Here is a 26,241-nt window from a genome sequence, read left to right on the forward strand (position 1 = left end):
TGGCGGCGCCCAACAGGGCGGACGTAGGGCAAGATGGCAGCGCCCGTGCCGCCTAGAGAGGAGAGAGGAGCTGGGCAAGATGGCGGCGTACGGAGCAGCAGAAAGCCGGGCAGGATGGCGGTGTAGGGAGGGGGCGGGACAAGATGGCGGCGTACGGAGAGGCGGGACTACGGCAAGATGGCGGCGCCAGCGGGGCGGGACGGAGGTGGGACGGGGGCGGGACGCGTCGGGAGGCAGCGGAGGGTCTGGGGACGGCGCGGGAGTATGGAGGGTGGTGAGCGGCTCCTGTGAGTAACCGGGACCAGGGAGGGCGACGGGGAGGAGGGAGCGCGGGTCTGCATCCCCGCCGCCCTCCCTGGTCCCCTCGTGCGGTGAGGGGGGCACGCAGTGGGGCCTGCACAGGGGGCACTGGTGTGGCCATGGGGATGGTGCTCTGGCATTGGGGTCCTGTACTGGGGACACTGGTGTGGCACTGGGTACATTGGTGCGGCACTGGTGTGGCCCTGGGGATATGGGTACTGTCCCCAGGCTCCTGCGCTGGGGTCACTGGCGAGGCACCGGCAACACTGATCCTGCACTGGGGTGTGTCAGCAGGGCCAATGGTCCGGCAGTGGAGTGACTGGTCCCACACTGGAGGTTTTGGGCACTTTGTCCCTGCGGCCACAGCAGGATGGTGCTGGCCATCCCCCGCGCTTCCCGGGGTCCCATCCCTGGGGCAGGCCGGGCTCCAGCAACCGCTCAGTGGTGGCACTGCAGGGGGAGGTTGGGGGCACGTGGTTGTCACCAGGGGCTGCACGGCACAGATAGGAGCTGGGGACATCGGTGGCAGGGCTGGACCCAAATCTCTCCAGGCGGGAGCAACTGCTGGCCGCGATAACTTAATCTCATGGCCCCCTGGGCTGGGTATTGCCTTTCCCCGGGGAGGCCCCCCCAGTCCCAAGCAGGAGGAGGCTCTGGACCATGATGGGGAGCACTTGTCACATTTGTCACTACCAGGCACAAGCCCTTTCCTGTGGTCAGGAAGTGAGGATCTGGCAGGGCACCCAGACCTCTCATGGGTGACAACCTGTGTCTGCTCTTTCATCCACAGCCCCAAGGGTTTCCCCAAGCTGAAGAATGACACGTTCCTGCGAGCGGCACGTGGGGAGGAGACAGAGCACACCCCAGTGTGGTGCATGCGGCAGGCTGGGCGCTACCTGCCCGGTGAGCAGGTGGAGGTGTATGGAGGGGGACAGCAAGGGTGACCCAGCACGCACCCCATAATGCTCGTGCTGGTCCTTTGCAGAATTTCGGGAGGCCCGGGCAGCACAGGATTTCTTCGCCACTTGCCGGAGCCCCAAATTGTGCTGTGAGCTGACACTGCAGGTGAGCATCCTCTGGGGATTCTGTGTGTCCCCTCTCACCACCCAGATGGGGGTGGGGAGAAGCCTTGGGTCTGGCCACCATGGGTGGCCCCAGTAAGTTCTGCAGCCCATGGAGACCCTGCTGCCTGTGTGCTTGTCCAGGTCTTCTGTGGGGAAGGGTGTCCCAGCCCCTCACTGACACTGCCTCTTCCCCTCTGCAGCCACTCAGACGATTCCCCTTGGATGCTGCCATCATCTTCTCTGACATCTTGGTGGTGCCCCAGGTGAGAGCCGTGGTCAGTGGTGGGGAGCAGCAGTTTGGAATGGGACTGGGTTTAGGATCACCCTATTCCTGCTTCTTCCATTCTCCCCTGTCCCCAGGCACTGGGCATGGAGGTTGTCATGGTCCCTGGCAAAGGACCCACGTTCACAGAGCCCCTGAAGGAGGTGGAGGATCTGCTGAAACTGCGACAGAAGGTGGATGTGACCGCAGAGCTGGGTTATGTCTTCCAGGCCATAACGCTGACACGACACAGCCTAGAGGGCAGGGTACCCCTCATCGGCTTCTCTGGGGCGCCTGTAAGTGATGGCTCCTCCATGTGGGTTTCCCAGCTGGGCTTCTCTGCTCTTTCTTCTGTAGTGACACCAGCCATGACACCCCCAGAGCTGTGGGTGCTATAGGGGTGTGTACATGGGGGACAGTCAGTGCAGGAGCAGCTGTGCCCCAGGCTCTGGGGTGCTCACAGGTCCTACTTTCAGCACTGTGACCAGCCCCTTCTGCCTTCTTCCATCTCCATCACCATCCTCACTTTACTCCTCTCCTTCCCGCAGTGGACGCTCATGTCCTACATGATTGAAGGTGGTGGCTCCACTACAATGGCCAAGGCCAAGAGCTGGCTCTACCGGCACCCCGAGGCAAGCCACCGACTACTGCGGCTGCTGGCTGATGTTGTCACTGACTACCTGGTGGGGCAGGTGGCTGCTGGAGCGCAGGTGAGTCCTGGGGCATGGGGACAGGGCCAGGCAGGAAGGCAGGGACTGGGGACAGGGAGCAGAGCGGGTCCAGCTTCTGGGAGGAGGAGCAGGGGCTAAGATGCAGCTCTCCCAGCCCCATTTTCCTGGCAGGCGCTCCAGCTATTTGAATCCCATGCGGGGCACCTGGGCCCGGAGCAGTTCCAGGACTTTGCCCTGCCTTACATCCGAGACATTGCCCAGGGCGTCAAGAGCAAGCTGAAGGAGGCGGCGCTGCCTCTGGTGCCCATGGTGAGTCGGGGCTGCCTGGATTGACCCTGGCATCTGGGGGCTGCTGGAGAGGGGCACATCCCCTGGTACCTGCCTCCCCCAGCCTGACCCACAGCAGAGTTACTGCCCGTCTCCTCCCTCCCCAGATCATCTTTGCAAAGGATGCACACTATGCGCTGCGTGACCTGGCCCATGCTGGTTATGAGGTGGTTGGTCTTGACTGGACCATCCAGCCCCAGGAAGCTCGGTAAGAGTGTGGCAAAGTGCGCAGGTGCCTGGGCAGCACCTCAGGTCGGGTCCCCTCACCTCTTCCTCTGACCTGAGCAATCCCAGGCCTGGAGATTGCTGCTCCAGCAGTGGGGACAGTTGGGCCCCCATGCTACGTGGAGCTCACAGCAACCAGGGGCTGCACTGGCAGCTCCTGTGTGCCCTGAGGTGGGGGCTGCAGGCACTTGGCTGCCCCTAGCCTCTGCACCACACACAACTCACTGCTTCCTCCTTGCTGCAGCGCACAGACGGGGAAAGATGTGACCCTGCAAGGGAACCTGGATCCCTGCGCTCTCTATGCACCCAAGGTGAGCTGTGGCCATTGCCAGCAACTGGGGCTAGCTCTAGCCTGTGTTAAAGGCCTCCTGCCTCAGTTTCCCCACCTGCGTTGCTGGCTTGTGTCCCAGCAGTCCCCCAGGCTGGCTGGGGACTGGTGGGGTTGGTACATGATTTCCCACTGTGCCTACAGGAGAAGATTGGTGAGCTGGTGAAGAAGATGCTGGAGGGTTTCGGGACACAACGCTACATTGCCAACCTGGGCCATGGCCTCTACCCTGACATGAGCCCTGAGCACGTCGGTGCCTTTGTGGAGGCTGTGCACGCTCATTCCCGCCACATCAACAAGCACAGCTGAGCCTGGGGGCTTGGGGACAGGACTCTGGTTTGGGCATGGTCACCTCAAATAGAGTGTTGTCACAGAGCTGGCTCCAGCCTGGGCTGCAGCATTAAACCCGCACTTTCTCCACAGCAGCCGTGTGGCTCTGGCAAGTGGGACAGGGAATCGGACAGCCCTGGAAGAGAGCGGCAGTGATGGCAGCCTGGCAGTGGGGCATGTGAGGTCAGGGGGAGCCCCTGAGCCCTGTCCTGCAGAGGTCAGAATGGGGAGATGGGGATAACAGCTAAGTAGGGGGGGATGCCTCTCCCTGCCAGGCTGCAGAGTGTTGGATGAAGGGTGGCAAGAGAGGGTGTGAGCCCAAAGCACAGTAAGCATTTCCTGGCACCATGGATATGCTCAGCTTTGCTAGGGGAGAGGGGCTGACTGAGGCTGGCAGGGTCACAGCCTTGGAATTGGGGAATCACAGCCCACTGCTGCCACAGGCTTGGTGGGAGCAGTGCCACTGTCCTGCTTACATGGGAATAGGCAACATGACATCGACTCAGGGCATCCTTTAGTGGGTGGGAGACCCAGCAGGACTCACCCAGGGGACAGCCAGCCACATGGCAGGAGTCTGCCAGACACTACCACCACCAGCACCCTGCCACACTGGCTGGGATGGCAGCGGAAACACAGTGGCCCTAGCACTGCCATAATCCTCCTCCAGCTCCCCGAGCCTCTTTGGGACCATCCCACTGGTCCTGGAGATCTCTTTCCTCCCTATCTCCTCTGATCCTTGGGCAAAGTCTGCCTGGGGCTCAGCAAACCCTGCGGGAAGCAGCAACCTTGCTGCCAGCACCCAAGAACCCCGAGTTATGATTCCAGGCCACCCCATCCCATACTGCAGCACACTCACTGCGGTCCAGGCTGTCTGTAGGATGGATCAAGATGTGGACACCAACACTGCTCTAGCCGGCACGGATGGGGCAGTGTCCCAAGGTGGGCAGGGACCTGCTGACACCAGGCCACCCAGCAAGTGTGGTGACCCCTCCAACTTCAGAGAAAGGCAGTAGAGATACAGACAGTAACGTTCATCCCTTTTATTATTAAACATCAGATGAAGGTCGCACACACACATACACGCACGCAAAACAAAAAAATAAAAGAAAAGAAAGGAAAAAAAAAAAGAGAGAAACAGACTGGTTGAAGACCGCTAGTTTGGTGGCGACACAGACCGAGTACAATTGGTTTCCTGGCCGGAGCGCGGACACAAGTCACTTGCCAAAAAAGTAAAAGTCAAACCAGACAGCAGATACCTAGCCCACGTTCTCTAACTACAAGTCACCATCCAGACCGGCCCTGGCCCCCCCAGCCCTCCCTGCCTGCTGGCGATAAAATGAACCAAAACTGAAGAGCTGCCAGCCCAGGACTGGAGAGTCTGCTCCTCGCACAGGGCGAAGCTGGGAAGGGCCCAGTGTTGGCTGCACCACGGAGCTGGGAAGTCAAACAGTGCCTGCCCCTGCTCCCTCCCCAGGAGCCAGCAGCCCTGGTGCCCACCCGCCTGCCCAAGCACCTCGCACCCCTGCGCCTGTGGGAGACGGCCGTGTACGGGGCGATGGGCTCGTGTCCTCCATCCCCAGCATCCATGTGTGTCCGAGCGAGCGTCCCCCGAGCCCCTTCCTTCGCTGTCCTCAAGCGCTGGGCTGCTGCTCCTCCTTCCTTCTGTCCATCCATCTGTCCATCCATCCATCCCAGGGCTGCGAGTCGAGTGGACATTCGCCTCCCCCCACACCCTTTTCGCTGCCGACGATGCCGTGGGAACCTGAGAAACGTTCGCGTGCCTCCTCCTCTTTTTGTCTGTGGTTTTTGTTTTGTGTGGTTTTTGTTTTTTAAATAATAGTTATAATAATAATAATAACAATAATAATAATAGCAATAATAAAAATAATCGCCCCAGCCCATGACAATTTCAAGTATCCCCCAAATAAAAGACAGAATTATAAATAATTATAACTTTACAATTTAATAATTGACACATATACTATAGTATTTACAGTATCATAAATGCTTTTTTTTTTTTTTGTGTTACTTTTAGTAAGCAATCCCTGAGAACAGTTACTTTAACTTGTTTTATTGAAGTATCTTCACAAATAGAGGAGTTTGCATGTCTCGGGCGGGCGGGAGAAGCGCTCTGCAAAGCCATCGCTTTTGGTGACGCATGAGGTTCTAGTGTCGCAGGTTTCTTTGCTCGCTCGTCTTATTTTTTTTTCTTTTCCAATTTATTTTTAATTCCCCATGTAAATTTAAAGATTTTTGCACTTTGCAACCTTTGGATCCCTCCAGCGACCGCTTCCTTCAGGAAAGAGGTATTAGATTTCCAGGTTAGCTTTTGGTATTGGCAAGGGAGGGCAGGGGGCTGAGTGAACCATCCTTTTTCCCCGTGGTTGCCTTTTGGTTTGTGCCCAAGGAATCTCTGGATCCTCTCAGCGTGTGAAATGGTTAAATCCAAGAAAGTAAATAAAATTAAAAAAACAAACAAACAAAAAAAGAAAACAAAAAGAAAACAAACAAACAAAAAAAGAAACAGAAGACCAGAACAGAGCAGCCTCTGCTGATGGGGGGAAGGTGATCTCTGCTTTCCTTCCTTCTTCTCTCCCAAGTCCCCGTGCTGTGGCCGGACCCTGCCAGTGAGCGTGGCAGGGGCCGGGGCTCACCCAAACCGTTCCCGCACCAGCAGCATCAGTTTTTTCTTGCCTTTATAGATTTGTTTGAGATTGTCAATGAACTGGGCAAACTGTATGTGCCCGTCCTGCGCCAGGAGGAAGGTCTCCCTGGCCTTGCTGAGGAACTCGATGAACTCCCCGTAGTGCCGTGGGCTGATGTGGGTGAGCCGGGAGTGAGTGGTGTTGATGTAGGCGCTTATCGTCGCGTCCAGCAGCTGCCGCAGCGGGGCTTTGTCAGTGGACATCAGCTTTCCCGAGTTCCTGCGGCCGGGAATGCCGGCCAGCCCTGGGGCCGTCATGGTGCAGCGGCGAAGGATGTCCGAGAGCACCGTGGCACAGTGCACGCTCTTCACCACCAGTGGGATGATGGCTGCCAGCTCGTTTTTGCCTAGAGAGTGGCTCAAGGCGCAGGCCCAGAGCACGTCGTTGATGGCTGGGTGCGTGTCCTGGTTGTAGGCCAGGTTGAGATGCGTCATGGCCAACGAGGCCAGTTTGAATGCCCGGAGCGGGTAGCCCCGGTGCTCCATGTAGCGGGCGATGGTGAAGAGCTGGGTGTAGGTCATGCCGGTGGAGGCGGCGTCGATGACGATCTGGTAGGCGGTCTCGAAGGCGATGTGGTCCTTCTCGCAGAGGGTCAGGGCGGACAAGGCGCAGTTCTGGGGGTCCTTCATGGCACACTGCAGGGCCAGGGTGCGGGCGCAGCTGGCCAGCTCTTCCCGCTGCGGGTAGTCCAGGCTCAGGCGCAGGATGGTGTTGTGGGACATCACTGTGGCCGCCACAATGCTGGTGGCTTCCGTGGGAGTGAACAGCGAGTACCAGCTCTGCAGGATGCTCACCAGGGCTCTCACCCCTGCAAGAAAACACTGGGGTCACGGCACAGCCCTGGAGCCTGGCTCAGATCAAGGGGTTCTTCTGAGTCCCCAGAGCCACAGCAAAGCCAGCTTGTGGTAGCGCTGAGCCTCTGCCTCTGACCCAGCAAGGACAGGGCAGAGGGACAGGCAGAGGCTACCCGCACTGCCATGCTGCAGGCACAGCAAACACTGCTGGGCTGGCGCAGGTACAGGGGACCTGTCCCAGTCCCAAACCGGGGCACCGCTGCCATCCCTGCCAGCTGGCGCTCTGAGGTGCATCCAGTTACACCTCAGGTAACTGGTGTACAGGGTGGTGAGACACTGGCACAGGTTGCCCTCAGAAGCTGTGGCTGCCTCATCCCTGGCAGTGTTCAAGGCCAGGCTGGACGGGGCTTGGAGTAACCTGCTCTAGTGTGAGGCGTCCCTGCCCATGGCAGGGTGTTGGAACTAGATGGTCTTTAAGGTCCCTTCCAACCCAAATTCTACCCCAGATTCTGTAATTCTACAAATGGGAGACTCAAGAGAGCTCAGATGCCCAGGGCTATGAATGACCATAGGATCTCTGTGCCCAACCTCCCTCCCCACCACATGCAGGCCGGATACCCCGGCACAGTGAGGCACTCACCCACTTCAGTAGCGCACGTCACCAGCCACCTCACCATCTCCCGCCGCCGCCAGTTGAGGGTGGACAGGGTCATGCGCATCACCTGCGAAGCAAACTCGGGGTGACCAGCTGCCCCACAGGGCTCCAACGAGGCCACCCAACACAGTGGTGCTCCCCAAAGACCCCTCTGTCCCGGCTGGCTACCGGCTTCCCAGTGCTGCTTTGCCTCTGCCCAAACTGCAGCGGGCACAGGGGCCTCCCAGGGCTGAGCTTTCCTGCTCAGGGCCATGCAGGGAGGAATTTTCTCCTTCCACAGGGAGGAGTTTACACCTTCCATTGGTGAAGACCAACGTGCTGCACCACACGAGGCAGAAGGGCCACCAGCATTCCCATTGCCATCCCATACCTGGAGTCCCAGCTCCAGCGCCACGTTGAGCAGCGTTGTGTCCGAGTTGCTGTCAGCTGGCGTGGCGATCTTGAACGCATCCTGAGCCAGCTTGAAGATCAAGGAGGAGGAGTGGATGTTCTTCTGGATGGCCTCCAGCACCGTGCGTAGGCGCAGCATGTCCCCTGGGTGCAGGCAAGAACAATCAGATGGCTCAGCCTCCCCCCAGCTTACCCTCGAGCCCCATCTGCCTGCACTGGGTGATGAACAACCCCTTCAGCCCCTCTGGACACCCATGCGGAGGGATGCACAGGGATGTTGGATCAGACCCTGCAGTCCAACAGCAAAATGGGGTGTTCATCCCCAGGAGGTGACACATCTTACAGCACCCATCCTCGCTCAAGAACATCCTCTCACAGAGAGAACAAGCCTGAGTGATCCCAGACACATCCTGAAGCATTAGCAGACATTTCCAGGCACCTGGATGTTCTACCCTGGGTTCAAGTTTGACAGCTGTAAAGCAGACTCTTCCCAACAAAGGAGGGGCTTGGGGAGATGCCCAGTGCTGAATGGCTGCAGAAAGGTCATTCTTCATTTAGAAACAGTGAAAAGAAGAAGAAAAGCTGTTTGCTGCACACATACTGTCTTGCACGGTAAGTACCTTCCCTCTGCAAGGCTAGCAAAGGCTGGGCCAGGGCCATCCAGGTACACTATGGCTTTGTCCTGGATGTCCCAAGTCGGACAAGCAGCTCTCACAACTGATGCAGGCTGAGATACCCCCAAAGAAGGGGTTCCTGGCACAACACCCAGTGATGCTGTGGGTCTCCTGCCACAGGAGGCCATGGGTCCTACAAGGATAGGTGACGACATTGAGAAATGGGGCAGGATCTTGGAAGAGGGGACCCATCAAGGCATATTAGTATCATCATGCTGTATCTGGCCTGGGAAAAACTCCTGTTAGCCCAGGGACACAGAGCGGGGAGAGGAACCCTTGGCATGGGGGCAGACCAGAGATAACAACATGCCACATTAGGTCCCTCTGCTTTGTTCCAGGTTCATGTTTCTACTCTCATAGTTCTAAATTGAGCAGATGAACCTTACACAAAGAAAACCAAATAACACACAATAATGTGAAAAACAGAGTGCTGCACCTGGGTACACAGAGACATCTTGGGTGACTAATAGCTAAAAATATCTCCTGCCACCCACAGCAGCCACTTGCCTCCCTAATCCAGGCCTCCCTAAAACAGGTCACGGGGGCACAGGCAACAGAGGCCTTGAGGACACAGGATACCACTGGGACATGGTGTGGTGGGGGACACCTGGAGAAGGGGATGGTGGGAAAAACAGATGCAATCCAACAGCCCTACACCCCGTGCATAAAAAGCTCATTCCCCATTAGGCACTGGAAGGGAGAAAAAACTCCAATCTCTGCCAGTGCTTGAGGGAGCAGAAGCAGGAGTTCTCTCTTCTCGCCAGGAAAATCCCTTTGACACTCTTGTGCAGCATTGTCCCATCACCCCTATCCCAGAGCTGCCCCATACCAACCTTTGGCTGCCGTGAGCATGGTGGAGGCCAGCTCGCACTGCTGCGACTCCAGGTGCCCCAGGGTGAACCAGCGTGGGTATCTGCTGGGGACCACTGAGACAAGGTGATGGGGGTGAGTCACATCGCCGGACGGGGCTGTGGTCTCCAGCACAGGCAACCTGAAGGGCAAACAGGAGGAGACAACATCAGACCCCAGCTCAGCCCCAGCTTTGCCCCCTTCTCCCCAAGGAGCTGGTGAGGTGAGGCAGGGGCTGCCTGCAGCAACGCCTTTGAAAGCATCCTGCTGCTGTGCATGTGTGAGGCTCCCGAGGCTGCATGCTCAACACATGGGCACAGGGATCAATCTCAGGCTGACTTGAAAGGAAGAGAATGATCCGTGAAGTGATTTATAAACTTGTAAGGAAAAGCACAAGCCTCAGAAAAAAAAAAAGAGAGAGAAAGCAAATTCCCTCCTCCCTCCCTGCTCCTTTCATGTCAGAGTGCCCGGCAGAGCCCCTGCCTTTATCATCTGGTTCTTCTTAAAACGCCCAGTTATGATCAGAAGCAGCAGCAGATTTCCCCAGGGCCTCTGCAGACGGGTTAGGTTACCTGCTCTTGCAGGGGATATCCAAAAGCCTGGAAAACCCGGGGGAGAAGGAAGCCTAAGGAAGGGGAGCAGGAGTCTCACATCACCAGCCATGGTGACAAAACCATGTTGGCTCTTAAACCCCTGAATTGGTGCTGGTGTCGCTAACTTGATGACCAGCCAAGGTGTGCAGGAGGGCATTTGTCCCCTTGGACATGGAAAGCATCCAACTACCTCTGCTCTCCTTGGTTGCAGGCTTGGGATACCCATGGGGCAGCAGAAGCCCAACGTTCCCAGCCTAGTTCAGAGACACTCCAACACAGGGAGTTCTGGCTGTGAGCAGGGGACCCCATGGATACTCAGTCCTGCTCCTGTTTGATGGCTGGAGGTCTTAGGTCTGGTGGGACATGGTGTCCCCAGCCAGCGCAGAGGCCCTTGGCTGCTTGTTCGGTCTCGTTGTCCTACTGAGCAGCTCTTCCCAGGACAGGGGGATTTCCAAATTTCCCCCAGTGTTGGGGAGAGATGGCCCATTTCACCAAGGAAATGTCACAAGAAAGATGATGCTCTGGGCTGGAACTTTTAATGGTGTTGGAGGGAGAGGGCTGCTCTGGGGTTGATGGTCCTTCAAAAGCATCGACTCATTTGGGAAATTCTAGCCTGTTCTAGGTACATCCAGCCCCTGCCAAAAGGCTGCAGTACACAGGCTGATATCTGAGGTGTGTCACACACGAGGGAGGGATGTGGGGCAGCTCTTGGCATTAGCTGTGTCCCCAGGGCCAGAGATGGAGCTGGGCTTTAATGGAGAACAGAGCATGACTGTGCTCTCTGCCTGGCTCTGCAAGATCCTGGAGCCAGGGGCAAATCATCTGCCCATCTGTCCCGGGATAACAGCCTGTGTGCTGTGTGCCTGGGACCTGCTCCAGCAGAGGATGCGGCAGCCTGGGGTGAGGCATTGGGCAGACGGCTGGACCAGCAGACATTATCAGATCCATGCAAATCCCTATGGACTGGGCTTGCAAACCAAGAATCACCCAAATGGCAAGCAGGAGTCTCTTTGCACTGCTGCTGTGCCCAGGTGGGCCTACACACTCAAACTCCCAGGGATGGCAAGCCCCAAGCCTTCCTCTACTCCATCCCTGCTCTACAGCTGCAAAGCATCCGGGATTCGCATCAGAGCACAGGACAGAGGCAAAAACGGGGGCAGAGAGAATAAAACATGCACCAACCTCATGGCCCGCAAAGCCAGCTTGTACGCCAGGTCTGCATCGTGGGGCAGCAGGGCAGAGAACAGGTATTTGGCAAAGGTGTGCATGGGGACGCTCTCACGGTGGATCACTTCTCCCAAGCCGCTGAAGGGACCACCTAGGCAGAAGCAGAGCCCGTCAGCCATAACTAGCACAGCAGGATCTGTGTCTGGGGTTTGCACCATTCCAAAGCTTTCAGGATCTGCTCAGCAGCCCTTTGGTGCATTATTCAAGCAGGATCCATGGCAAAGAGCTGGTCTTTCCTTTTCTAAAAACCCTTTCAGGTCAGAATCCCTCAGAAATTGATGCCCTGGGCTTAGCACCCTTCTCCATAGTGCCTCTGGGGTGGTCTTGCTCCAAGGATGCCAGCAAACCCTCGCTTTGCCAGATGATGAGGCAGAGCAACCACCCTACAGACTCAGCGCCTCAGCTACAGAAGCCAGGATGGGGTCAGTCAGGCGTTAACCTTGGAAAGGGCACCCTGGAGGTGTTACCAATCCTCAGTTAAGACACAGAAGCCATCTAGATGGACCAAGCCCCCACCTTCCAGCAGCAAGATGCACTGCTTCCGCAGGGTCTGCACCAGCACCGGGTCCAGCTCCAAGTCCTGCAGCCGGGCAATGATCTGCTCCTCATTGCGGCACACCTTGTCCTGGGCATAGAGACCTTCAGGCATCACTCTCTGCTGACCCATCCCCATCAGGGCCACTTCTAAGGCCAGGGACAGGTAGGACTCGCCACTGTCTTGGCTGCTGGTCGCAACGGGCACGTGTTGATATACTGGGGGTTTGGAGTCCCCAGCATCTGGAAGAGGGGAAAGAGATGCAGCAGTCAGAAGAGACAGAACCACAGCAGGGAGAAAAACCTCTCAACTTCAGAAGCAAAGACAGACACTTCTCTGATGCCTGCCTTCAGTCTCCCAGAGATGATGGATAAAAGCTCCCTGCAGGAGATGTGGGCTTCACCCTCCTTCCCGCTCTCACTAAGAGATGCAGGAGAACCTGAGATATGCGACAGGGTCTGACACCAGAGCCTTCCCATGGGCCAGCACGCCTTGGGCCAGCTCTGCTAAGCTGCTCTCTTGCTCTGCTCTGGCTGCAAACCCTGGGGCTGGGAAAACCCGGGGCCACTAACTCCTGCTCTCTGCACTGCAGCTCTTGTCTTGGCTGCTTCTACAAAGGCACAGAGAGGGGAGGTTCAGAGCTCAGGAGTCCTGAGCCCAGTCCTGCCCCAGGGTCTGCCCACCAGGCTCAGTTCAGCAGCAGCCACCAGAAAGGAGCCAGGAGGAGCGCTCGGTACCTGAAATTTCAAGGCAATTTTCCTCTTCTAATCTACAAGCTTCGGTCAGGGTGAGAAAGAGGCAGCCGATGGGGTTCAGAGGGTGGCCGACCCAGCCCTCCAAGTTAGTGATGGTTGTGGCTCCTCGCTGCAGCAGCTCTGCAAAAAATGGAACAGACTGTAAGAGCGAGGAATTTAAAGACAGGTTCTGCACCCACAGGCGTCTCTGAGACCATAGGGGCCTTTTCTTACCCCATGGCCTGGGACACAGGGACCTCCAGGGCCAACTCTGGCATGGTAGTTCACAAGGGCAAGGAGCAGCCACCATGCACGCTGCCACAGACATCAAAAGGAGCAGGCACACAACAACAAAAGATGCCCTTAAGGCCACATAAGATGCAGTGGCTCGTTCTCTGTTCCAGGAGGACACAAGGGACTGCAGAGTCCCAAGATGGACTTATGGGCTCATGGACTCATTTGCAATGGTAGCCTGAATGTTTTGGAAACACAAGCAGAAATCTCTCTGGAGATGACCAAGACTCCCAGTGAGTCTCAAAAGCTTTATCTTTTGATGATCTCAAGCTGGCAAGGTCCAGGAGTCACTGATCACCAGCAGCACTGCAGTAACTGACCCCAGCTCAACTGCAATTGCAAAAGGAGAAACACTGGGCTTGCCTCCTGGTACAATTTATTCAGCAAATGCAAGGTGGAGGTAGCACACGCAGCCAGTTACTGCAGCTCTGCAGACAATCAGCTCCTCTTTAATGCAGGCATTGCTTGCCTGTGCAATCCTTACAGGCAACAAGTCACAGTGACATGGGAACAAGAGCATCCCTACTCCAGCAGGCCGAAGACATGGGCCCCTCTGTCCTTAGCATGTGGGTACCAACACAGTTTGGCTCAAGAAATCAGATGCATCAGTTTATCTTTCTAGGGTGTGAGGTAATGCCATACAGCACTGCCCAACATCAACCTCTGCTCTGGATGGGGCAGCACTACTCTCTGAGGTGGAGAAGACTTTTTCAACCAGCTGGGACACTCTAGCCAGACCTCATGAGACACTCCTCCCATAGCTCCACTCATACCTTTCTTCTGGTGCTTATATATCTCCAGCTGCCTTTGCTGCTGCAGTCGCAGGGTGTTGATTATGGCAACAGTTAGTCGGAGAGCTTCTCTGGGATAGCCATGGGAGCGCAGGGCATCCACCCGAGCGCAGGCGGTCGGGACGTGTTCTGCAAGGCAAGGACAAACACAGGGGCATGGCTGAGCCAGAGGAGCACAGAAATTCATGGGGTGGTACTGACCAGGGGAGAAAACCTGACAGCATCAGGCTTCAGGGCATTTTCTTCTTCTGATCTTCCCCAAGTCCCTGCTAAACTCCTGCTCCTTGTCTTGAATTCATGCCTTTCTCCCTCCTCCTGGCAGGGATGCCTACCAGGAATACTAAGAGGACTCCTACCACATTCAACCCACAGCAGCTACGTCAGTGCCTAAATCTCCACCTCCACAAACCTTATCTAATGGAAGCATTTCCAACACACCATTGCTGCAATATGACGGCTCCGAACCCAGGTTGTGACAACCCTGCCGTTCGTTTCTCCTAAAATCCACAAGGCTTATGGTGATTTCTCTCATTGCTGTGCACCCAAACACTTCATGGAGTCTCATCCAACACCTCTCCCAGCTCTCATGGCACAGGTGACGATACATGGGGTGAGGCTGTTCATCCCACCCTGCACTGGGGGCACTGGCAGATTTGGGATGACGTTTTGAACTGCTTCCTTAATACCTCCATGGAGCAAGGTCTGCAGACACCCCGTCTCTTCTGCAGCTCTCCTACCTGGTGTTTTATTATTAGGAACAGTTGCATGAAACCCCCCCAAGACTCAAATTGCTTAGGAATTCATCTGCTCCTGCTGCTCACTGCTTACCTGAAATCTCAAGCAACTGTGGAGAGGATTATGACTGAGTGAGAAATTAGCAGGAGCAGATGACATGACATGCTGCATAACAAGCAGCGAAAATCCTATTTTCTTGCAAAATGTCCTACCAAGGGTGGGGGGCAGGGAGCGGGGGAAGGCAAACATGAAGATCTAAAATTATGGTAGAGGGATAATTTCTATTCCTGGAAGAACTCAGAAATCTCTGGAAATGCAGACAACCACCCCCACAAATGGGGTTTCCACATCCCAAAGGTCACCCACAAGAAATACACGAGGCAGAGGTTTCAGAACAGACACATCTGTAAAAGAGCTTCTTGTTGCTCCCTCTATTCATTTGCTAAATGGATGAAATATTCAGCTTCTCGCTGAATTCATCACTGAAGTTGCTGACAAATCACACTCCTCTCCCAGCACCAAGTCCCTGAAGGGGTGCCAAGAAAGCCAGAGCGCAAAATCCCAAAATCACAGCAAATACATCAGAAAAATATCATGCACCAACCAGCCGGGCCAAAGGGCTCACCAGAATCCAGATTATGCTAGTGACAGGGCAGCTGGGGCCACCACATCCCTGCTAGATGGAGTCCATGGAAGCACTAACCTACCACTGCTACCCAGGGCTGCGCAGGGAGGAGACCTGCTGCCTGCAGCTACACAAAACTCTTCCCAGAGTAGAAATGTCCTCTCCTGCTCCAGCTAAGCTAGCAGAGGTGCACCAGCAGCCTTCACATGCACCCTTTTTAACTTATCTCCTAGCCTTAATAGCAACTTAGTGCCAGCTGCTGCAGAAACCACATCTCTGGATGACTTTAAATACTCTCTCCCCATTTGGGTGGATGATCACAGTCCCTGGCTGCTGGAGCAGATGACAGTGCAGTGGTGGGTTTTGACTAGTCCATCTCTATACATTCACCTCTTGGGCTGTAGGGATGAGGCATCCACCCTCCTGGAAGTGGGGGGCCTGCATCTCCCATTTTGGGGTCAGTCTGAGGGCTGACAGCTACACCAGGCAACCACAAACCGTTCGTCTCCCTCACTCTCATCCCAGACATGTAGCTGTTGAGGGTCTGCAGATCTGCCCAGGGTCATCACTTTACAGTAGAAAAATCGTGTGGCTTGAGGTATGCAGACTAAAGGACTACAACACAGAAGGGCACTGGGCTTGACTGGTCCAGTGTGCCTTAAGCTCATACAAGGCTTAATTGTACTCTCTGCTAATTGCCTTTGAGGGAAGACTAAAGAGAGAGTGAAAGCAGGGAAGAAAAAATCCAGAGGATACAGCTGTGCCCTCCAGACAACTTTCAAGGACTTAATTGTCCAGTCCTCCTGCACTGGAAACAGTGAGAGCTTGCATGGGGACAGCTAACACTGGAAGGATGAAAGAGGATATGATGAACCTGGTCCAAGCTGCCCAAAGGGAACCCAGACCGTAAAGACGTTGGACTTGCTGTAAGGACTGTGGCTGGGGTGTGGGAAAGCATCAAGTTCTTCTGCTTGCCCTATCATCAGGCTAAGGGCCAGGGAGGTAATTTCAATCTAGGATGCAGAAGCTTGTAAGGAGCCAGGGTAGCAAAGCTTTTTTGATGCGTTGGGTGGCTCTTCTCCAGTAGCATCTACCCACCATCTACCCGAGGTTTGGATGCTCACCCAGCCACAGTGGTTGCCCCTGGGAGTTGAAGAGGAGGCTCTCGCCCTCCCGCTGGTAGGAGGGAGACACGTAGAAGTCACTGCTGATGATGCGCTGTAAGTGGCTGTCCTGCCAGTGCAGGTCACAGCCCTCGATCGCTCGTGTGAACACGGTTCGTCTGGGCCTGGCCAGCGAGTCTGCAAAGAGAAAAGCAATCAGTGCCTTGGTGGGGCTGGGACAGCCTGTTCCTGTGCCCAGACATGACCTCCCTGGGCACAGAAATGTCTTTACAATGACAGCAAAGCCCCACCGGCTCCCACCCCAGCCACTTCTGAGCTGAGCACAGGGGCTCTGGCTCCTGCACTGTGACAGATTGCCTTTAGGTACCTCTGCTGCCCACCCCATCTGATGGATACTGCCATCTCCTTAGACAGCACTGCTAAGTAACTTGCTAGAATAGCTGCCTTGACCAGAGAGGTGAGAAAAGAAGCAGGACTGCCCATCTGTTCGCTTTCCGATGATAATCCTCTGTCACACACAAGGCTGACGCCTTGAAATGTGGCAGTGCCTTCCCACCCCTGTGACACTCAGCGCCACGGATCAGGACTGGGCTTCCTCAGCGTTACTGCATCACTCTTCTGCTCCAGCACAGATCCCCAGCTTCACTGATCTACAGTTACCTAGACCAGGTTGGATGGGGCTTTGAGCAACCTGGTCTAGTAGAAGGTGTCCCTGCCCATGGCAGGGGGTTGGAACTAGATGAGCTTTAAGGTCCCTTCCAACCCAAACCATTCTATGATTCTATGAAGCCATGAAGGGAACTGCATGAGTGTATCTCATCTGCCTCCTGGCAATGGGGGGAACCATCACCTTCTAGCAACCTCTGCGGGCTGTGTGAGAGGGCTGGAAGGGAGGAGATGGCATCATCTGAAAGCCCACTGCTGCTCTGCAGTGGATGTCTGCTCCTTTGCAGAGCTGCTCTGTAACTTCACTGACGTTTCTGAAGCTATCAAATGCTGGACAAGCATTTCACACTGTCCAGACAGATCAGACAAGCGGTCTGTCAGGAGGAAAAGGCCTGTCTGGAGTAATCCTGCTGTTGCTCCAGCCACATTGGATCATGAAGGCCAAACACAGCCGGCAGGCTGCAAAACTGGAAGCCCTAAAGGGGGTGCAATGATGAATGTTAGGTCCTGAAACCCACAAGACAGGCCAAGTTAAAAGCATTCAAGAGTGAAAAACAAAAGGCACTGCTCAAAGCTGATCCAGAGAGGCTGGATAAACATGCTCCGGAAACGATGGCAACAAGCAATTAGGCTGAATGCTGCAGGCACCCCAAGGTGGAGAGAAATTAACCAGGTGCCGGTATGTAGAGAACCAGCCTGCTCACTTTACCAGGAAGGATTTCAGGAATCAGCTGTTCTCCTTCAGCAATAAAAGAGGCTGGCAGCAATCTGCAGCAGTATTTGCATACACACAAACATTAACCCCGGGACACCTCCAGGATCCGTGCTGCTCCCAGTCCCCTGCTTGGAGATGTAGGAGCACGGGGACACAGGGATGTCCCCAGCACGTGCTTTGGAAACTCCCTGCTCATCTAAATAAAGTGACCTGCCCAGCCCCAGCAACCTACCCCAAATGCCACAGTGAATCCTTGGTGGAGCTGGGAACACCAGGGGGGAGTCCCAGGGCTGGCACAGGACATGGAGCAAGGCCAGGTTTAAATTAAGCTGTTCCCAAAGGATGCGCACAGGGAGGCATACAGAGGCATGCAGTCCTGGCTGCGGCTGGGGTGGGTTGGCAGGACGGCCACCCTCCTGAACCCCTGCTGTGGGGCTAATCCCACCCAGGAGAGTGAAGTTCCCTTCACGGCACGGCTGTCATCCTCTCCTCTTCCCACTTTCACCACACATAATACACCAGAGAGTAACTCCAATGCAGCAGATGGAGCTACAGTAAGAGCAGTAATTTTCAATTAATTTCTCTCTTCCTTTTGTGTAAAGTGGACAAGTGCTTAAAGGGATCAAATGCTTTGTCAAGGGTTGAGGAAATATTTTGGCATGAAGAAACAACCCCATAACTACATTGCTCCGTTTGGGCTCTGCACTTTAACTGCGTTTAACAGTCCTGGCTAATAACTTATCTACCACCTGAATCAAAGCCCATAAGCAAGGCTCAAGGGCTGGGAAAGGGGCTCTGCATCATCTCCAGCTCTTCACTCCCACATTACAGCCAGGGCTTCCAAGCTCAGCTTGGAATTCAATTCAAGCAGCACTGGTTTTCTGTACAGCTCCATACCCAAACCACATCATAGGGGTCTAAACTCCCCCAAAGTCAAATTGCTTTAAAATGGCTTCTAATTTGATGCTCAAAATAGAGGCAACTTCACCAAGATGTAGCCAAGACCCAAACATTTCCAAGAAACGTTTTGTATTTCCATGACTCCCACAGACATCACCACAGGTGAATTGAGGTCTCTTGTCTTTGGGTGAGTTTTGACCCAGACCCAAGCCCTGCCTGCATTTCCACTCCCTGCCTGGACTCACCTTGGCTGTGACCAGAGCTCTGTGTAAGCGCGTTGGTGATGTTGGGAAGCTCGTTACCGTAATTACCATCTTCCAGGGGGCACACATCCATCTCGCCCCACTTGCGCAGCTGCCGGAGCCAGCAGGACTTCTCTTCCAGCTTGCAGTGTGGGTTTAACACCACGCACACCCACAGCGCCCCTAAACAAAGCCAAGGAATCACGGAGATGCCACCACCGAAACCATGGGGCAAAGTTCTGCTGCTGCTGTGAGAGCCCGCAAGGTTTCATCGGTGTTCGTAAACTCATTTCAGTATAATGCATGGACCCAAGAGGGGGATTTAGACAGCTTTTAAATAAAAGTAAAACTCCTCTGTAATGAAGCTAAATTATAATCTCCTGAGATGGGGGACAGTGGGGAGGAGGGAAGGAGAGAGCGGCTGTGTATGAATTTGTGAGTGCTTCTGTCTGCCACGACAAATCTAGTGTTTGAACTACACATCAAAGCATGCTTAAAAACACTCTGGCAAGCTGCAGAGTCTGTATCTCCAAAGACTAACCTGATTTTGATCCTACCCACGTTCCAAGTGCTTTAAAGCCCGCTCCGAATGCTATTTCATCTGCCATTGTTCTTCAGGCCATTTGCATTCAACTATTTAAAAAGGAGATTTGGTGTATTTTCTTCCCTTTTTTTTTCCTCCCCTTTTTCTTTTTTTAATCCCCAGTAGCCCCCAGAGCCTGCAGAGGAACCAGCAGAGGAACCTGGAACGTAGCTTGATGTCGCACAGGCAAGAGCCCTCCAAGGTGTGAGCCCTCCAATCTCGCAAGCAGAGGCGCCCATCAGCAGGACACCCACGCTGACACCCGTGTCATGAGACCTCACAGTCTGGATGATGCTGTCTGCTGTGTGACAGGCAAAACCAGGCCCAAGGACATCTATCGTCATTAAGATCCAACTCATCCTTTCACAAGGCAGGGCTGACACTGGTGCTGCGAACTGAGCCTTGCTGACTCTCCTGGGAAACCCACTGCTCTGAAAAGGGCTGCAACAACCTAAATAAGTGCAAAATCACGAATTGTCCTTTAGCTAATTGCATTTCTGCCCAAACCTCCCTGCAAGGCTGCCAGGATACAGCATGTCCCCTCCCTTATGCCTGCCCTGTGGGGTAGGATAGCTGCATGATGTCCCCAGGGATCCCCCTGGGCTGAGCAGCCTGTGCTGCTCCTCTCTCTGCCCACATCGGAGCCTGCCACACACGCAGGACAGACTAGCCTGTCACAGAAACACCCTCTCCTGCTTCTCCTCCATAGGCCCAGCGGAGACCTGGAGCATCTTCCTCCTCTCCACTCAGCCAGCTGCTCTCCCCCACCTCTCCATCACTTCCAGATCCAATGTTCCTATCCCAAAATGACAGCCAACAGCAGGACAACATGACCTGATATGGCTCTGCTGCTGGCGACAAGATTCCTCCACATGCCCAAACCACCTCCCTTGCTCGCTGTGTTTTGTGAGGCAGCTCCCAGCTGCACAGCCATGAGTTGAGCCAAACAGCGCTGAGCGAGGCTGCAGCTCCGACACAGGCAGACGTGAGGCAGAACCAAGCTGAGCAGCGATGTCCTCATCCAGCTCCACTCCGGTGTCTCCCTGCTCCTCTGGGTTGTAGCTGAGCTTTTGTGGTGCTTTTGGAGTGCATCTCCCGGGTCCTCTGACAATTGTAACTTGTGGATGTCTTTGGTTCAAATCATTAATAAGGCTTAGAGGCTGTGCTCCAGTTCCTCGAAATGGCTTAGCTTGGCTGGAGAGACGTCATGGTGTCACAACGCAGATGGTGGCAGCAGCATTGCACCCAGGAATGGGAAAAGCAACCACAGGCACTGAAGATCAGCAAATACACAAAGCAGCCCTTGCACCGTCCAGCTCCATCCACATCTCAGCTCTGCTGCTCCCAGAAAACCCCACTCCTTTCTGATGAACAGGGGGGAATACAACTTCTGAGCTGCAATATCAGCATGTACAAGAGAAGAGCTATCTCCTTAGGAGCTTTCAGGGCCCATCATTCCCAGTGCAGGTCTATGTCATGCTCCCAGGCTCCTGCAGGCTCCATGGGGGCTGCACGGACATGGCCTCTTTGAAAAAATTAGGTCTCAGCACCAGAAAATGAGTCTTCCTGATGGCTCTGGTCACTGTCCCTCAGCTGAGGTGTGGGTGCCTGCCCACTGCCACCCCGAGGCAGAAAACTCTGCCACCCCCAGGAATCAGATGCTCCCGCTGGATTTTTGGCTCCCACAGCTCAGCTAAGGTATGATCCTCGGAAGCCTCATGACTTTGCAGCCTATTTTTGGGAGCCCTCTGAGGCATCCTTTGCCTGTCAAAACGCTGTGCCCCTGGGCTCTCCTGCAGACGGGAAGCTGTGGCGGGGAGGTGGGGACAAGGAGGGAGGAGAGATTCGCATCTGTCTCAGCCACAATCATTATCTGAGAGATGGAAAAGAGGGGTTTTCTGAGCCCTATGGTCAAGTGACATCAGCTGATAGCACAAGTGACTCCTGTCCTGAGCCAGAACGCCACGCCGGGTCAGACTCTGTGTCTGCTCACATGCTGCAGAAACCTTCATCTGAACTTTCCGACGGCAGGAGGTTAAGCGGGGAACAAAGCGGCAGATCGCGATTAAGCTAAGCCTCTAAACAAAAATGCTTTTTGATGACAGGGCTGGGTGCAGGGACCGGGGGGGGGCAGAGCCTTCCCAGCCCAGTGGTCCCGGCTGCCAGCCCTGGGGAGGACAGGCGCTCCGATCCCGCGCCCGAGTTTCCAAACCATCAAAGAAACTCTGCCATTTCCCACAGGGTCGCTCCCTGGCTTAATCTGCTGAAATTCCTCACTGTAAACAAGTGGCCGAGATAAATAAACCCGTCTCCGGGCAGATTAAGGTCAGGCTGCACTTCAGCTGGTTTTTCGTCTATTTTTTGTAATTAGGCTTTAATCGTAAGTACTAATGCGCCAGGGCAAATACTCCCACGCCGCAGAGCTCTCCATCCAGCAGGTCTTTCCTTTGGCTCCCCAGCAGACGGGGCAGTAGATGTTCAGTTGGCAGCACAGGCACAAGCAAACGATGCCATTTTTATTTAATTTTTTTTTTTTTCACCCTTTTAAAACTCTGAAATCCTGCAAAATCCTTTACATTTTCCCCAGCATAAATCCACAATCTTCTTTAGGGCTGATCTTCTTCCAATCCCACACAAGCCTGTGATGCAGCCTTTGCTAAAATCGATGATTAATTATTAAACACGTGCCCAAAATCATTTCTGTGAGGCCCGTTTTTCTCTTCCACGTGGCAGGGGAACACGGTATGTGCCGGGGCTTCCCGCAGCAGCTAGCAACAGGCCCCTAATCCCTCCCTTTGGCAGCAGCAGTAATGCTGGGCAGCTTTGGCATCTGCAGCCCACAGGCGGCTGGACAACATGCCTTCACTGCCCCATGTGCCCCAGCTACTGTTACGCATCCATCGATGGCTTGGGACATCTCTCTGCATTGCTCATGGTTGTTACTGGTGAACACCCCAACTCACTGCAGGTCTGGTCCCTCTATGCCTCCAGCAGGTCAAGGGAGGTGATTCTGCCCCTCTGCTCTGCTCTGGTGAGACCCCACCTGGAGTCCTGCAGCCAGCTCTGGAGTCCTCAGTACAGGAAAGACATGGACCTGTCGGAGACGGTCCAGAGGAGGGCACAAAAATGATCAGAGGGATGGAGCACCTCTGCTATGAGGAAAGGCTTAGAAAGGGTTGGGGTTGTTCAGCCTCCAGGAGACCTTATTGCAGCTTTTCAGTTCTCAAAAGAGACCTATAAGAAAGGTGGGGAGAGACTTTTTAGCAAGGCCTGTTGTGACAGGAAGAGGGGTGATGGTTTTAAACTAAAAGAGGAGATTCAGGCTGGATGTGAGGAAGAAATTCTTTACAATGAGGGTGGTAAAACCCTGGCACAGGTTGCCCAGAGAGGTGGTGGATGTTCCACCCCTGGAGACATTCAAGGCCAGGCTGGATGTGGTTCTGGGCAACCTGATCTAGTTGAAGCTGTTCCTGCTTATTGCAGGGAGGTTGGAACTAGATGACCTTTGAAGGTCCCTTCCAACCTAAACTGGTCTATGATTCTATGATTCAGAGAGATGCTCTGCTCCTACAATAAATGTTGCCCAAGGCTAAATCCAAAAGGTTTCTGCAGCATGGGGGGAATAATCCCTACTTTTGAGTATAGTCCATGCCCATCCTGCCCTGGAGCCGCTTCTTGGACCATCACCATGTTCTCTGCAGGGGCTTCTCTTCAGTGTGGAGATGCCCAGACCCTCCTGCATGACTTTCCTATGCCAGGCAAGCCGCTCGCTCTGACGTGCGTTGGCTGGCACCACACTTCACCTGCTGTCACACTGATCCAGCCTTGGTAGGGCCCTGATGTTCCCTGGCCACCTTGCCATCTGCTGATGGGGACGTGCTGTCACCTCCTCCCACTCTGCCAACCAAAACTACGCACATCAAAGTGGTCCTTGCATCGTTAAGACTGAAACCCAACCACTCCTGCCTCCTGTGTGCAGGGAGGGAGGGCTCTCGGCTTGGATAGTGGGTTTGAAACCTGCCCAAATAATCTGTAATTCTGGGCAAATTGTTTCCTGCGTCCAGGCCTGCCCTGACACCCATCCATCCACATTTCATCGATGAGTTTGCTTTCTTCCATGTGGAAAGTCTGGCTTGGTAGATTTGGCCATGTCTCCAGGATTCTCGCGTATCCAACCACCTAGCTGCAGCATCCCAAAATCCTGGAAATATCTTCTTGGCAAGCAAGCACAGATGAGCTCTCCAGAGCTAGTATGGTTATTTCCATCCAGAGAACTTCACACAGAAGCAAGACATCCCATCCCTGCCTGGCCCTTGTCTGCGCAGTTTTGCCAGGCTCTCCAGTCTCACAGCTATGTCTGCATTTGTTGGACACTTGGTAGGAGGCTCTGGGATCCCAGCTGCAGTTTCAGGAGCTCCAGACTCTGGACCACCTTCATACTTCTTCCAGCTCTCCAACATCCCTTTGGTCCCACTCCATAAGCCCTTGCCCTTACATAGCACCTCCTACGAGCAGGCAGCACAGAAGCTAAACTCACTTGTAAAACTATAGCACAAATCAGACTATTCACCCAAGAACAAGATGCTCTGTTAACCCAAGTTAACAGAACTACCGGGTTAACTCCACCACACAACCAATCTCCCTGGGCCCACGTCATCTAAATGTTTTATTCTAATGATATTACAGTGTCAGCCAGCTGAGCTGGTGTCTAAGGTGCTTAGCTAGAATTACCCAGAACTGCATGTTCCTTCAAGCCAGGCCCTGCGCTGGCCATCCTACCCCCTCACCCAAGTGCACCAGAGCAGGGAGAAATCTGTTAGACTGGATGAGACTTGAGAACCTGCCTTTCTCCCTCCAGATCATGGTTCCTCCAGGAATAGCACTTCCATGTCCAGGCTACATGCAGCTCTTGTGGCTCACCAGCCCGCGTCCTCCCTCGCAAAGGCTTCAGGGCAGCACAACAAACATCAGGCTGCTGCAAGTATGGGACCAGCCACATTTTACACCCAGATGATGATCCTTGACCCCTTTGCAGGAGAGGGGCTGGTTTAAGGTGTTGAACTGTGTAGTTTGGGCCTGATCCAGCTGTCCCACAAGCAGGGGATAGAGTAAGCTCTTGCCATCTCTCAGGGCCTCTGCCCTCCCAGAAAGAGCCCCAAGGCCTCTGGGATGATGTCTGCTGGCCCAGCAGCCCAGGTAACCTTGCTGCTGCTCCTTGCAAGGTGGTGACCCTTACCCAGCTCATCCCAGAGCTGCCGGCACTTCTCCGTTATGCCTGTTCCCTGCTGCCTCCAGAGGGAGAGCCGAGGATCAGCCATGAACTGCTCTGTTATCAACGTCAGCATCCTGGCCCCGTTGGAGTCCCTCATGCGCAGCATCTCCCGGACCTGGAAAGGACAGGGAGAAAGGCTTTTGTGAGACAAACCATGATCCCTCGGAGGGGTTTACGACACAGTCACCTGGCTGGTGACCCACAGTTCCCTCAGAATGGGGTCCGGACTGCCAATAAATACATATGCACAATGTATAGTCATACACTGTAATACTCATGCAATGGCTGTGACATGGCTGGTTGGAGTTCATCTGGGTAGCAGCCACAGCCTAGGCTGTGAAGAGGACCAAGTAATCAAGAAAATGAAAACGAGGCCCTTCTACACAGAAAGGGAAGAACCCGCAGGCTGGTGCCACCTCTACATGGTCTCAGTAGGCTTTGCAGGGTTGGCCTTCCCTTCACCATACTGATGGGAGATGGGGAAAAGCCCTTCCGCGCATAGGGATCACGGCAAGCCCATGGCAAGGGAGGACGGGACCTGCCAGGAGAGCGGGTGAGACAACCCAGGCCCGACCCAGAGCCTGGATTACAACCGCCTGCTCTGCAACCGGGCGAGAAGGCACTGGAGCAGAGGTTCCCAGCTGTGATGGGCACCCTGCCAGGGCAGCAGGCGAGCTGCCGGCTACGTGACACGCTGAGCGGAGAGGGGAAAGAGCAGCCAGCTCCTCCTCACCTTGGCAAACATGGAGTTGAGCTGCTTCCCCGAGCCGTAGTACCCTCCCTGAGATAGGAACAGCTTCACCTGCTCTCGGACTTGTTCCTCGTCCAAGTGCCAGCAGTTCTCGTCGTCAATGCTGGCCCCAGCAGTGGGGTCGGGAGCGCCTGGGGGGACGGGGAGGGAGGAAAAAAAGAGACAAACATGTTTATAGCAGCAGTCCCACCAGCAAGAAGTGGATCTACCTCTATCGGATATGGACCCACCTCTACCTTATCATCTGAGGTGAGGCAAAACCAACCAGGCTCCCAGGCAGCGAGCCCCAGCTGGCAGCATCATGCTCTCCTTCCATAGCTCAGCCATCAGGAAGGATCCTGACCACAGGGCTAATGCCAGCCCCTCTCCCTCTGCACCCCACGTGAAGTGAGGCTGAGCTACAGCAGGTCAAAGCCCCTGGGGTGCAGGCAATGCAGCTGCAGTGCCCAGAGCGCTTCCTGGCTCCAGGGATTGCCCAGGGTGCTTCTCCTCCTGCTTCGCATCACTGGTTTGTTTAAGCATCAGTAAAGCTCCAATTCCTGCAAGCCCTTCGCCACGTTAGGAACAGTCTAACAAAGGTACCACTGCACTGGGGCTCCAGAGCTTCAGGTTAAACACCTCGTCCTGCCCCTCGTTTGCTTTAGGAGAGAGAACACATCCCTGTGCATCAGTGTACCTGCCTGGGAGAGACCCTCTGCTGGAAAGAGCAAAGGATCAATAATCCTTCAAAAAGCAAACTGTGACCAGAGCAGGGCCTTTGGCAGACACACACTTGTGTTCACAGGCTGTATTTCATCTTCCAGAGAATAAAAAAACCAGAAAAAATCCCCACAAGTGCTTTAAACAACAGCTTGGATCCACCTCCCCTTGCCTTGCCCCT

General features: G+C 54.7%; 2 protein-coding genes across 2 annotated transcripts in view; one reads left to right on the plus strand and one right to left on the minus strand.

Annotated features, from left to right (window-relative positions):
• Positions 1–33: 33 nt before the first annotated feature.
• UROD (uroporphyrinogen decarboxylase) lies at positions 34–4,080 on the plus strand. Its single transcript, XM_030494526.1, is given in 12 exon segments — positions 34–99; positions 101–167; positions 170–287; positions 1,091–1,203; positions 1,286–1,365; positions 1,565–1,627; positions 1,725–1,922; positions 2,175–2,336; positions 2,469–2,606; positions 2,732–2,832; positions 3,094–3,160; positions 3,322–4,080. Coding segments are annotated over 12 exon segments (1,338 nt in total). The 3' UTR covers positions 3,487–4,080.
• Positions 4,081–5,444: 1,364 nt separating this feature from the next.
• ZSWIM5 (zinc finger SWIM-type containing 5) overlaps positions 5,445–26,241 on the minus strand; it is a 98,546-nt gene continuing 77,749 nt past the window's right edge. The window contains exons 3-14 of the mRNA XM_030494509.1: positions 25,344–25,492; positions 24,575–24,725; positions 18,759–18,938; positions 16,233–16,409; positions 13,731–13,877; positions 12,667–12,804; positions 11,911–12,171; positions 11,350–11,485; positions 9,559–9,716; positions 8,032–8,195; positions 7,647–7,728; positions 5,445–7,020 (exon numbers count right to left, since the gene is read on the minus strand). Of these exons, the coding sequence (XP_030350369.1) occupies positions 6,158–7,020; positions 7,647–7,728; positions 8,032–8,195; positions 9,559–9,716; positions 11,350–11,485; positions 11,911–12,171; positions 12,667–12,804; positions 13,731–13,877; positions 16,233–16,409; positions 18,759–18,938; positions 24,575–24,725; positions 25,344–25,492 (2,606 nt within the window). The 3' untranslated portion in view covers positions 5,445–6,157. The remainder of the gene's footprint in view (positions 7,021–7,646; positions 7,729–8,031; positions 8,196–9,558; positions 9,717–11,349; positions 11,486–11,910; positions 12,172–12,666; positions 12,805–13,730; positions 13,878–16,232; positions 16,410–18,758; positions 18,939–24,574; positions 24,726–25,343; positions 25,493–26,241) is intronic.

The sequence above is a fragment of the Strigops habroptila genome, chromosome 8 (assembly GCF_004027225.2).
Source record: "Strigops habroptila isolate Jane chromosome 8, bStrHab1.2.pri, whole genome shotgun sequence".
Classification (NCBI taxonomy): domain Eukaryota; kingdom Metazoa; phylum Chordata; class Aves; order Psittaciformes; family Psittacidae; genus Strigops; species Strigops habroptila.